At 56.3% G+C, this 12,261-nt stretch overlaps 1 protein-coding gene across 3 annotated transcripts in view; it reads left to right on the forward strand.

The window, feature by feature from the left end:
• Nucleotides 1-1,150: 1,150 nt before the first annotated feature.
• The window catches only part of CROCC (ciliary rootlet coiled-coil, rootletin), a 52,850-nt gene continuing 41,739 nt past the window's right edge, over nt 1,151-12,261 (forward strand). For 2 of the 3 annotated variants that reach the window (XM_017505414.2, XM_017505421.2), the window contains exons 1-8: nt 1,151-1,298; nt 1,875-2,010; nt 3,565-3,719; nt 9,027-9,212; nt 9,303-9,386; nt 9,465-9,526; nt 9,617-9,782; nt 10,918-11,024. In XM_017505414.2, the coding sequence (XP_017360903.1) occupies nt 1,239-1,298; nt 1,875-2,010; nt 3,565-3,719; nt 9,027-9,212; nt 9,303-9,386; nt 9,465-9,526; nt 9,617-9,782; nt 10,918-11,024 (956 nt within the window). In that variant the 5' untranslated portion in view covers nt 1,151-1,238. Of the gene's footprint in view, nt 1,366-1,874; nt 2,011-3,564; nt 3,720-9,026; nt 9,213-9,302; nt 9,387-9,464; nt 9,527-9,616; nt 9,783-10,917; nt 11,025-12,261 lie in introns of all 3 variants that reach the window. The other variant, XM_017505429.2, reaches the window with a different exon arrangement.

The raw sequence follows: 12,261 nt of genomic DNA on the forward strand, positions 1-12,261 counted from the left end.
TTTTTTGAGATGAAGTTTCCCTCTTGTTGCCCAGGCTGGAGTGCAATGGTGCAATCTTGGCTCACTGCAGCCTCCGCCTCCTGGGTTCAAGCGATTCTCTTGCCTCAGCCTCCCAGATCTCAGTATCGGGCATTGTAGGCATGCGCCACCATACTCGGCTAATTTTTGTATTTTTAGTAAAGACAGGGTTTCACCATTTTGGTCAGGCTGGTCTTGAACTCCTGACCTCAGTGATCCGCCCGTCTTGCTCTCCCAAAGTGTTGGGATGACAGGTATGAGCCACGGCACCCAAACGGGACTGTGCCTTTTGGGTTTTAAAATGAATGAAATGAGTATTTCTTGAGTGTTGACTGCGTGACCCCGCAGCACTGTGTCACGTGCTGATTATGCACACACGATATTTTGTTTAATCCCTGGACAACTCCAATATTATCACAACTTACGTAAGAGGACACTGAGCTCAGAGAGGCAAAGTCACTGTCCCTAGTGCACCCAGCTAGTGGGGGCTGGGGTGGGTAAGTGCCTAAAGGGCAAGGCTGGGGCATTTGCGCTTCCAGGCTCTACCACTGTGTCTAGGTCAGACCTAGGAATGCCACAGGTGTTGTGTAGATGTTCATCAGTCCAGGCTGAACCGCTCATGCCCACCTAAGTTCCTAGCCTGGTCTGGGTGATCTCACAGCCTGCTTTCTTTGCCCTGCACCTGTTGTGGGAAAATGTACTCCCAGCATGCTGTAAATCCTCGAATTCTTAGCTAACCATGTGGCCCCCATCCTGGGCCAGCAAAGATAGTCCTGAAGACAGGACTCTGGCTTTTCCCACTGCATGGCTACTGACCCCACCTGCTAGGGCTTGGAGGGCTTTAGGACCCAGCAACCTGCAGAGGGTGGAGAGTGTGTGAGGTCCTGACCTCCAGGTGCCTCCCCTCCTTGCCTCCCCCCTTTCCCTGTTCTCCTCCCTCCCTTTTTCTACCCTCTCCCCCCACCCTTCATCCTTCCTCTTCCTTCAGCTCCACCCCCACCCCCACCCCCGCCTCTGCTTCCCTCCTCATGTCTTTTCCCATCCCCTCCCGCTCAGTCCCCATCCTGCTCCTCCCACCGCTGTGGTCACATGGGGGTGCCGCCGGATTTGAGCTTAATCCGCCTGGTGCTCAGCACAGCAGCCTGGCTATGGGGAGTGCTGACTGAGCTAGTCTTGGAGTCCTGGAGAAGGGGGCTGGGGGTGCCCACAGCGTCCCCTCCATGAGCTTGGGACTGGCGGGGGCACAGGAGGCCGAGCTGACACTAGAGACGGTTATCCAGGTGCGTCCTGGGGGCTGTGCCTACCCTGTCCGGGGCTGTAGCGTGAACTTAGCAGGAGTGGTGAGAGGTGTGTGCATCTTGGGGGTCAAGGGTGGGAGAAGTGTGGTGGTTGGGGGCTACACAGGGCCCCTGCTTGCAGGTCCTGGCAAGACGGGGGGCAGAGGGGAACACAGGGTGCACCTGCTGTGGCTTCCTCATCCCAGTGCCCTGCATGGGGAGAAGGGGGTCCCTACTTCCAGATTTTAGGGTTCAGGAGACCTCTGACATAGCCAGATCCTCCTCCATCTAGGGTCGGAGCCAGATGGGAGCCCCCAACACTGGACTGCTTCCATTAGGGTTCGGGGTTGCCTGTGGGGTTTGGTTCTCACCTCTCACTCTGGGTGGTCTCCCAGGGGCAGGGAGCACACAGGAGGCTCCCCCCATGGGGCTTTTTGGATTCTAACTCCCAGGCTTCGCTCCATCTTAAGGAGGCTCCTGGGACCCCTATCTTGGGCAGTAGGACTTTGTGGCTCTCCCCTCAAGGCCAGGGAGCCCCGGGTCCCGGCTCCCCTGAAGATCCTCTCGCTTTTCCCACAGACACTGGAGAGCAGCGTCCTGTGCCAGGAGAAGGGTTCGGGGGCACGGGACCTGGCCCAGGACGCTCAGACCAGCAGCCTGCCTGCCTGCATCAGGGAGATTGTCACTCGCAACCTCTCTCGGCCTGAGAGCCCAGGTGCCACCCCCATCCGCTCCTCTCCACAGACACCACATTTCATCTCTTTGCACATCCCTTTTCTGAGCAGTCACCATGATGATCATGACTGTAGCTTCTGTTTCTGGAATAATTGCTGTGGGGCAGGCACAACCTGATGATAGAAGAACCCGTTTTACAGATGGGGAAATGGAGGCTCAGGGATGTAACTTGCCCAGACTTATTCCGCATGTGGTGCAGCTAGAAGGAAGGGGAGCAACCTCTCCGTGCTTGCCTGTAGCCTGCTGCAAAGACGTGAACCCCAAATCCCGTGTTCCCTCCCAGGGAAGGCGTGAGCTGGCTGAACCCAAGATATAGGGAGAGGGCAGCTCAGCTCAGACCAGGGTTTTGCAGAAGTCTGAGGGGATGGTGCTGTCTATTCATTTTTCACATGGGCAGGAACGTGGACGGTCCCTGTTCCTCTCGGCGGTAGCACACATGGTGTCATTATGTGGCTTGAGGGTCTGGCGGGGGCACACTCAGTCGTAGCTGGTGTGCTGGAAGCTCTCCGTGGTGGCGTTTCGGTGCTCTAACCATTGTCCCTGTTCAACTACCAAGCTACAGATGGGCGCCCTCCTTGGGAGCACCAGGGATGTTGGCACCCTAGAGCCCCAGACAGGGAGCGACTCAGAGGGCTCTCACCCTGACACATGGGGCATGTGTCCCGCTCTACCAGGGTAGAAGGGGAGCCCACAGGAGGCGGACAACCCCGCTTCTCCCGCTGGTCTTTCTTCCCCTCTTCTCTCTTTCTCCTCCTTCTCTTCCTCCTCACATCCGGACCTATGCTATCTTGAGCCCTAGCCTTAAAAGTTCCATGAAGCCCTTCCCTTGAGCAAGGCTTTGATGCTTTTCTGGGAGGATCTGGTTACTATTCTACCCCCTTTTTTTTTTTTTGAGACAGAGTCTCGCTCTGTTTTCCAGGCTGGAGTGCAGTGGCGCGATCTTGACTCACTGCAACCTCCGCCTCGCGGGTTTGAGCGATTCTTCTGCCTCAGCCTCCCAAGTAGCTGGGATTACAGGCATGCACCACCATGCCTGGCTAATTTTTGTATTTTTAGTAGAGACTGGGCTTCACCATGTTGGCCAGGCTAGTCTCAAACTCCTGACATCAGGTGATCTCCCCATCTTGGCCTCCCAAAGTGCTGGGATTACAGGCATGAGTCACTGAGACCACTCCACCCATTTTACAAATAAGCAAAACTGAGGCCTGGAAAAGAATAGTAATTGGAGAAGGAGGGAGCAAGAACTCAGGAGTCTTTTGACTCCTAGACTGAGTCTCTCTCCTGAACCTCCCGAACCTGCTGGGCCAACACTTTAGCTGGAGTTGGGTCCACTTTGCTTCCAGCTCTGGGTTCCCTCTTTGTCTTCCTCCGTTCTGAAGCTCTGTTTGCAGCCCTGGTGCTGCGGTCATTCCCACCAGGCTCCTCCCAGGGGCCTGGATGGTTTTCTTGTCCTGAGCAATGAGCAGGGTATCCATGGGGGGAGGATGTCCCACTGAACCCAGAAGCCAACCATGTGCCCACTGTCCCTTGCCAGTCCCGCTGCCGGCCACAGAGATGGCATCGCTGCTGTCACTGCAGGAGGAGAACCAGCTGCTGCAGCAGGAGCTGTCCCGCGTGGAGGACCTGCTGGCCCAGAGCCGGGCCGAGCGCGATGAGCTCGCCATTAAGTACAACGCGGTCAGCGAGAGGGTGCGTGCTGCCGGGTGGTGGACTGGGCCAGGGCTCCCCTGCTTCGAGGGCAGGGAGGCATCTAGACCAGGCCCACACACAGGGCAAAAGATGGGCCCTGGAGTCAGGTTGGCCTGGGCTTGGATTGAGGTACTGCCACCTTGAGTGGTGTTGAACACATCACTCTTGGAGCCTGTTTTCTGTAGTGGGGACGGTAACGGGACGTGGAGTTGTGGGAACCAAGGAGATAATAGAATAAAGTGCCTGGCATTGGGGCATTTTGTTCTCGTCTGTCCCAGGCCTGTCAGGGATGCAGGACACAGAGAAGGAGATCCCTAGAGACCCCTACCCCTTGAGTTTCTGGGCATCTCCCTGTGCTACCATTGCCATGGGCCTTGGGGTTGAGGGGGTGGCTGGATGCTGGCTCGAGGCTGGTGTGGGCACCCACAGTGTTCCATAGGCCATCTGGGGCAGCCACAAGACCTGCCGTCACTGCCCATTGGAGTGAGTTCCAGGCAGGGAAGGAAGGAGAAGCAGGCCTGTCTTCGTGTCCAGGCAGCATTCACATCACCCGTGCTGCAGGCTTGTGGGGTCCCAGGGCCTGGGGCGGGAGCTGGGTGTGGGCCGGTGCCAGGGGTGCAGGATGTTCTTGACGCGTTGTCTGCTTTGGGCCTCCAGGTGGCCAGGAGGTGACTCTGGGAAATTGGTGGTGGCTGAGATTGGTAAGGGAGTTACAAGAGGGACAGAGTGTATGTGTGAAGATGGGAGGCGTGCAGGTGGCAATAACGTATTCATAGTGGCTACTGTTTGTTGAGTCCCTACTATGTGCCAGGCACATGCTGAGTGTTTCACATTTAATGCCCCAAGGTTGGGACCATTATGATGCCCATTTAACAGAGGAGAAAAGCGGAGGCTCAGGGAGGGGAAGCACCATGCTGGGGATACACAGCCAGTTAAGGCTAGACACCGGGTCTCCCAACTCCCAGCCCAGGGCTCTGTTTGGTTTCCAGACTAACCCAGTCTAGAAAAAAAGTTCTGAAGTTTTGTTTCTTGCATATGATGAGAGACATCGGGCTGGGGACCTCAGGGCACGCCTGGCCCCTGCAAAGTTGGAAAGGACCCAGAGAGGCAGGGGCTGGCCCAGGGTCACCTGTGTGGTAGTGGCAGAGTTAGGTGAGCACAGGACCCCAGAGCTGGGCTTGTCCAGGCTGGAACCCGCACACCCGTATTGGAAGGAGGGGTATGCGATCCTGTGTATGACTGTGGGGTGTGCCCGAGTCCTGGGATTTGCCTGCCTGGACAAGCCCCCAACTTGTTGGGACTTGTAGAGGAGCAGGGTAGGGACCCACAGTGGCCCTAACATCGGGACAGTGGAGAGCCAGCTTTCCCAGGGTCTGCAGGGGGTGTGTAGGGCATGCTGGCCCCAGTCCTGCATTGTCGGTGGTGACAGGGCCCAGGGCCAGCCCCCCGCTTTTCTTTCGGCCCATGGCACAATGCCATACCCACAGGGGCTGCCTCTTAAATGCCACCTTCTGAAGCCAGTCCTGCCCTCAGGTTGGCAGGGAAGGGAAGAAGTGGGAGGTGGCAGGTTCCTCCTCTGCTGGGACACCGCTGCAGGGCTGGGACTGCAGCATGGGGGTGTGGGTTAGTCTGGAAAGCTCCCTCCTGTGGCTAGGGGGGCCCGAATGGCATGCAATGGGTGCCTGCTGGTTCAGTTATCCTCTATCCACCATGGTTTGAATGAGGCCCCACCTGGAGGCAGGGGCGGAACAGGAATGACCTCAAAGGCCTTTCCTGGAGGGCGGGTCCCCAGAGCACTCCAGAGCCTGGAGACCACCTTATCACATACAGGGAAAGTAAGGCCTGGAGAGGGGTGTGATGGGCCCAAGGTCAGTGGTAGTGCTGGGATGAGACGCTTGGTCCTGGGCTCTGCAGTTGGGCAACATTCTCTCTCCCTGCCACCCCCTTGTCCCTGTGGCCACAGGTGGCAGTGCCTGCCCCTGCGGCCCTCACTAGCATGATGGGCTGGGTTGGGGGGCAGTCAGCGAGATTGTTCTGATCTTTCCAACCCAGCAGCACCTGGCATGGGGAGTGTGGGGAGGGTCAGGTCTGTGTCCTGTTGACTGCATGTCCTGGAGGGAAACTGAGGCACTCCCAGAGGCCACCTCCCAGCCAAGAGAGATGACCTCAGGGCCCCCATGGGGGACCCCACTTCTTGCTGTCCCTGAGAAGCAAGTGTAGGCACAGCAGGGAATGGAAAGGAGGGAGTGGCCACGCCTCCCTTGGCGCTGAAGGACAGACCCCCTGGGCTCCCTCGTGTCCATAGCAACCTGGAAAGAGTAACTGAATGGCAGTCTGAGGGCAGCGGTTGCTAGGGGAGACAGTCAACTTCTTTCATCTCTGGCTTAGTGGCAGCCTCCTTCCCTTTTGAATTGCGAGTAAAATTGAAAGGCTGTTTTGTGTGGGGTGAGGTTTGTGGAAAGGGGTGAGGTGTGGCCGAGAGGGTCCTGGCTCTGGTTCTGAGCATTGGAGAAGGTGGAGGAGAGCCCAGCAACGGCCTGAACCTCTCTGTGTCCCACAGGCAAACAACACCTGCTTCACACAGATGTGGAGTGTGTACACAACACAGCCACACCAGGCCCCACACAGAGACACAGATGCACAAAACATGCCACAAACAACATAGTGAGACCCTAAAACCGGGCCACACAGACACACTCCAATTCACAGAATATTCCCAGCCTAACCTGCACCTATAGCCAGATGCCACACAACCCCCATAGTGACACCCCTAAAACCAGGCCACACAGAAACTCCAAATCACAGAATGTGCACAGCATAACCTGTACCCACAGCCAGAGGCGACACAACCCCACGTAGGCACAGAATACTCACACCACCACTGCGGACCCATAACACCCACACCGCCACCACAGACCCAAAACACCCATATGCAGATGACACCGCACGCCGTCTCCCGCCTCATGGGTGCACATGGACAGAAAAAGCATACAGGTCAACACGGCCAGCAGTCGGCCCACAGAGGTATGCCCAGAGGCACAAAGTATGTATCACACACACACCAGGGAGTCCCGGCACTCCCCAGACCCACCCATGTGCAGTTGTGCATTTGCCTTCCTGACACACACAGACATATGCCCCGATACACACAGATGGGCTCAACAGTCACACTACAACACAGACCTGCAGCCACAGATGCCACCCTACCCGTTCACGGGAAGGCCCAGATGCACCATACCGTCAGTGTGAACTCAGCACCCACACACGGACACAAGCAGGGTCCTGCGTCTCCACGTGTCCACGTCTGTGTGTGGCTGCTCCAGGCCACGGCCACCACACACAGATGTGGACACTGCACCACTGACATCAGTGGGCTTGGCACAGACACTTGGTAGGCCTGCAGCCGCCATCCAGGCAGAAACCCCCTCTTCCGCCTCCCCTGCACACCCCTGGACTGCGTTCCTCCAGATGCAGGGGGAAGCCCCCAAGTAGTCACAGTCAGCTCCTCCCTATTGGTGGCTATGCATGTGTCCCCAGGGTAGGGTGGGTAGAGGTGTCCTTGCTTTGTCTGTGGCTCATAGAGCACCTCTGGGCATATGGGGTCAGTGCAGGCCTGGGGGGCACCTTCCCTACTGCTAGCCTGGCCTGGACCCAAGACCCGAGATGAGCGTGGGTGAGAGCAGCTGCCCCTCCTGCTGGCTTCCTGTGGCTGGCGTGGCCCTGCACGGGTGGGCTTGTGAATGGCTTGTCCAGGCTGTAGCAGGCCGGGTCCTGAGGATGTGGATGGTGAGTGCGGCGTTAGCGTCAGAGTCAGCTGGGCTGGGGTGTTGTCGCTGTTGGGTGCCCCCGACCCGGTCTGTGCGCTCACACTGCCCTGCTCCTCCCTCACCTGCTTTCCCCCCAACAGCTGGGGAAGATGAGGGGCCACCCGGGACCAGCAGGTGCCTTAAGGGAGTTGAGAGGGTTCCATGGCTAGTAGGGGCAGCCAGAACCCACAGGGGTCTGAGGATGCAGGGGCTACAGCCTGCCTGGGGGTGGAGGATGGGCAGCAGCAGAGGCTTTGGTGAGGTGAGGACGAAGGGGGCCTTTTTTTTTTTTTTTTTTTTTTTTAAGACAGAGTCTTGCCCTGTCACCCAGGCTGGAGTGCAGTGGCGTGATCTCGGCTCACTGCAACCTCCACCTCCCAGGTTCAAGCAATTCTCCTGCCTCAGCCTCCAGAGTAACTGGGATTTCAGGTGCGTGCCACCACGCCTGGCTAATTTTCTTTTTTGAGACGGAGTCTCACCCTGTCACCAGGCTGGAGTGCCGTGGGGCATCTTGGCTCACTGCAAACTCCAACTCCCTGGTTCAAGGGATTCTCCTGCCTCAGCCTCCCAAGTAGCTGGGATTACAGGTGGTCACCACCACACCCCCCCTAATTTTTGTATTTTTTTTTCTTTTGCCTGGTTATCCAGTTTCTGTGGAATAATTTTTGTATTTTTAGTAGAGATGGGGTTTTATCATGTTGGCCAGGATGGTCTCGATCTCCGGACCCCGTGATCTACCCACCTTGGCCTCCCAAAGTGCTGGGATTATAGGCATGAGCCATGGCGCCCAGCCAGAAGGAGGCTTAATATGCAGGCGCTGTATAGGGGAATATCTGTGTGCAGTTCTTACAAATCTTAATGCTGTGGATATGAGGGTGTTCATCTGTGTCCATGTTTGAGGTTGCGTTATGTGTTGTGTGTGTGCATATCTTTAAGCTCAGATATGCATAGCCGGATTGACGCCTCTGTTTTGAATGTATTCGCATGAGCTCATGCCATTAATTCACCATCTCAACAAATATTTACGGAGCATGAGCCGTGCCATACCACAGCCACCCTTCTAGTACTAAGATGCAATGAGAACAAAAAATCCAGGCTTCCCTGAGCTCACATTGGGATGGCAGTGGGGTGGGGAGACACAGGCATCAATGTAATAAACAGAAACCACAACAGGTCTCAGTGTTCTGAAGGAGAGCCTGGGGGGTACTGAGGCCCCGGAGCTGACCCCAGGTGCACCTCTGAGCTTTGCATGCATGGTTTGGGTTTGTGGGCTCACCTGCATGTGTCCATGCATGCCCCATCTGCGTGTCTGTGCAGGGCTGCATCACCCCATGCACACGTGCACTGTACCTGGGCTTGCCCCCTTGTGCCTGCTCCCCAGAGTGCCAGGCTACGAGCCTACAAGGCATTGTGGGTTTGGCCCCAGCCTGGCGTCCCCTACAGAGGCCTGAGCCTGCCTTCCCAGGAGTCCCAGGACCCTCACCATGGCCCTTCCCTGCAGCTGGAGCAGGCTGTGCGGCTGGAGTCTGGGGAGCTGGAGACACAGGAGCCCAGGGGGCTGGTACGGCAGAGCGTGGAGTTGCGGAGGCAGCTGCAGGAGGAGCAGGCCTCCTACCGGCGCAAGCTGCAGGCCTACCAGGAGGGCCAGCAGCGGCAGGCCCAGCTTGTGCAGCGGCTGCAGGCCAAGGTCAGGGCCACCCACTCCGCTCCTGCCCTTCCACATGCTCAACTTTGCCCTGCCCCCACCCCTGGGGCTCATCAGCTCCCCCATCCCCAGATTCTCCAATACAAGAAGAGGTGCTCAGAGCTGGAGCGGCAGCTGCTGGAGAGATCCGGAGAGCTGGAGCAGCAGCGGCTGAGGGTGGGTGCCAGGGTGGGCCAGCGGCAGACCCTACCCTCCACCTGCCCAGCCTGATGCTTTAACCTCCCTCTCACCCAGGAAACAGAGCACAGCCAAGACCTGGAGAGCGCCCTCATCCGGCTGGAGGAGGAGCAGCAGAGGTAAGGGTGCAGCAAGGAGGGCCAGGGCTGGCAGGATGGCCCCCCCAAACCCCCCGGCGACCACCTACTGATGCCCTGGGCCCCATTCAGGAGTGCCAGCCTGGCCCAGGTGAATGCCATGCTCCGAGAGCAGCTGGACCAGGCAGGCTCGGCCAACCAGGCTCTGAGTGAGGACATACGAAAGGTGACCAGTGACTGGACACGCAGCTGCAAGGAGCTGGAGCAGCGGGAGGCTGCATGGAGGCGCGAGCAGGAGGTGGGCACGGGGGTGCGGCGAGGCCAGCTTGACCCAAGGGGAAGGGGCCCTGCAGAGGAGGGAGCACTCAGAAGCCTGGAGAGGGAGAGGGAGCATTGTCCAGGGTAGCATGTTAGCAGAAGTAAATAGCCGTCATCACAATAGCTGGTCTTTATCAATGCGTAGCATGTACCATGTGCATCGTGTGCATTTACCTTTATTCCTCATGATAACTGCATGTGGTAGGTGCTATCATTCTCCTTATTTTATTTTTTGAGACAGAGTCTTGCTCTGTCACCCAGGCTGGAGTGCAATGGCGCAGTCTCAGCTGACTGCAACCACTGCCTCCCATGTTCAAGCGATTCTCCTGCCTCAGCCTCCCAAGCAGCTGGGACTACAGGTGCCCACCACCATGCCTGGCTAATTTTTGTATTTTTATTTATTTTTATTTTTTTATAAAGACGGGGTTTCACCATGTTGGTCAGGCTGGTCTTGAACTCCTGACCTCATGATCCACCTGCCTTGGCCTCCCAAAGTGCTGGGATTACAGGTGTGAGCCACTGCACCTGGCCTAGTCTTCTCATTTTAAAGAGAGGTTAAGGCCAGGCATGGTGGCTCCTGCCTGTAATCCCAGTACTTTGGGAGGCTGAGGTGAGCCGATCACCTGAAGTCAGGAGACCAGCCTGACCAACATGGTGAAACCCCATCTCTACTAAAAATACAAAAATTAGTCAGGCCTGGTGGCTCACATGCCTGTAATTGTAGCTACTCGGGAGGCTGAGAGATCATGCCACTGCACTCCAGCCTGGGCAACAGAGCAAGACCCTGTCTCAAAAATAAATAAATAGAGGTTAAGTAACCTGCCTGCAGTCATACAACTGGCAGCTGGGATGCAAATCTAGGTCCCCTGCATCTTTGCCCTTCCTTGCTGCTTCTGGCAGCCAAGAGAGGACTTGAAACCAAGGTCTCTGTGCAGGAGGGAGCCGTGAGGCTTGGGAGGCTGAGCGTGGCCGCTGTGACACAGCTCTGTGCACAGGCAGGAAGACCCACTCCCTGAGTGATGGTGCCTCCCAGGATGGTCAGAGATGGGGGAAACTGGGGGAGGGAGTAAACTCGCTCTGATCCCAACCCCTCCCTCGCCATGTCTTCCCTCCAGTCCTTCAACGCCTACTTCAGCAACGAGCACAGTCGCCTGCTCCTCCTCTGGAGGCAGGTGGTGGGGTTCCGGCGGCTGGTCAGCGAGGTGAAGATGTCCACCGAGAGGTGAGGCCTGGCTGGGGATGGGGCAGCAGCTGAGAGCCAGTCCTGCTCTTTGCATCCAGCTCAATTCAAGGCACCTACTGTGTACAAGGGCCTGTGAAGACAGAGGCAACTTGTAATGATTAACTGTTACCACAATCGTGGCAGTCAGCATTTGCAAGATGTTTACTCTGAGCTAGGCTCTTTGTATATTTCATTTCAACTAATATTCACAGAGACCCTGTGAGGTAGGAACTGTGATCACCCCCATTTTACAGATGAGGACATTGGGGCACAGAGAGGTGGTATGATCTTCCTAAGGTCAGACAGTAGTACACAAGCAGCTGAGTCAGAGTTTGAAGCTCCTGATTTTAATCCACTGGAATATTCAGCTTGCTACCAAGGGCCTAGTGATGAAAAGACATAGTGATGAAAAGATCTAGTGATGAAAAGACATAGATCCCCCAAATTCTAGACTGAGGAAGCAAGTGGTCAGTGATATGTAAGTGGGACAAGTCCTGGAGGCTCAGGAGGATGGGAGGGGTGAGGAGATCAGAAAAACCTCTTTGTGGGGGAGATGGAAGTTGTATAGAGCCTCAAGGGATGGATAGGGTTGAAGCAGAGCAGCAAGCACACTAAGCAGAAGCAACGGCTTGAGCAAAGGCATGGAGGTGGAGCCCATGGAAGCCGGAGGGGTAGCAATGAAGAGCCGCTGCAGGCAAGGGAGAGCCTGCCTCAGCAGGGAGTTGGGGCCTGCCTGATCCTTGAGCAGGAGTGTCTGATCGGTGTGAGCTGTCAACTCAACAACAGTGTTGGGGAGGCTGCAGAGAGAGCCCCAAGGCAGGAGGCCAAGGTGTTTCATTTGGTACACTAACAACTTTCTAGTTAGTAATCTTTTCTTTTCTTTATGGCTCACTACAGCCTCGACCTCCTGGTCTCAAGTGATCCTCCTACCTCAGGTCCTGTGCAGTTGGGACCACAGGTGTATGCCACCAGGCTTGCTAATTTTTTATTTCTTATAGAGTCTAGGTCTCACTTTGTTGCTCAGTCTGGTCTTGAACTCCTGAGCCCAAGTGATCCTCCTGCCTTGGCCTCCCAAAGTGCTGGGATTATACGCAGGAGCAACTGTACCTGGTTTTAATAATCTTTTCTTAATATCATCAAATAGCCAGTGTCTAAATTTTCCATATGTCTCATAAATGTCACAGGCCAGGTATGGTGGCTTATGCCTGTAACTGCATGTGGTAGGTGCTATCATTCT

Source organism: Cebus imitator, unplaced genomic scaffold, assembly GCF_001604975.1.
Source record: "Cebus imitator isolate Cc_AM_T3 unplaced genomic scaffold, Cebus_imitator-1.0 Scaffold15, whole genome shotgun sequence".
NCBI classification, from domain to species: domain Eukaryota; kingdom Metazoa; phylum Chordata; class Mammalia; order Primates; family Cebidae; genus Cebus; species Cebus imitator.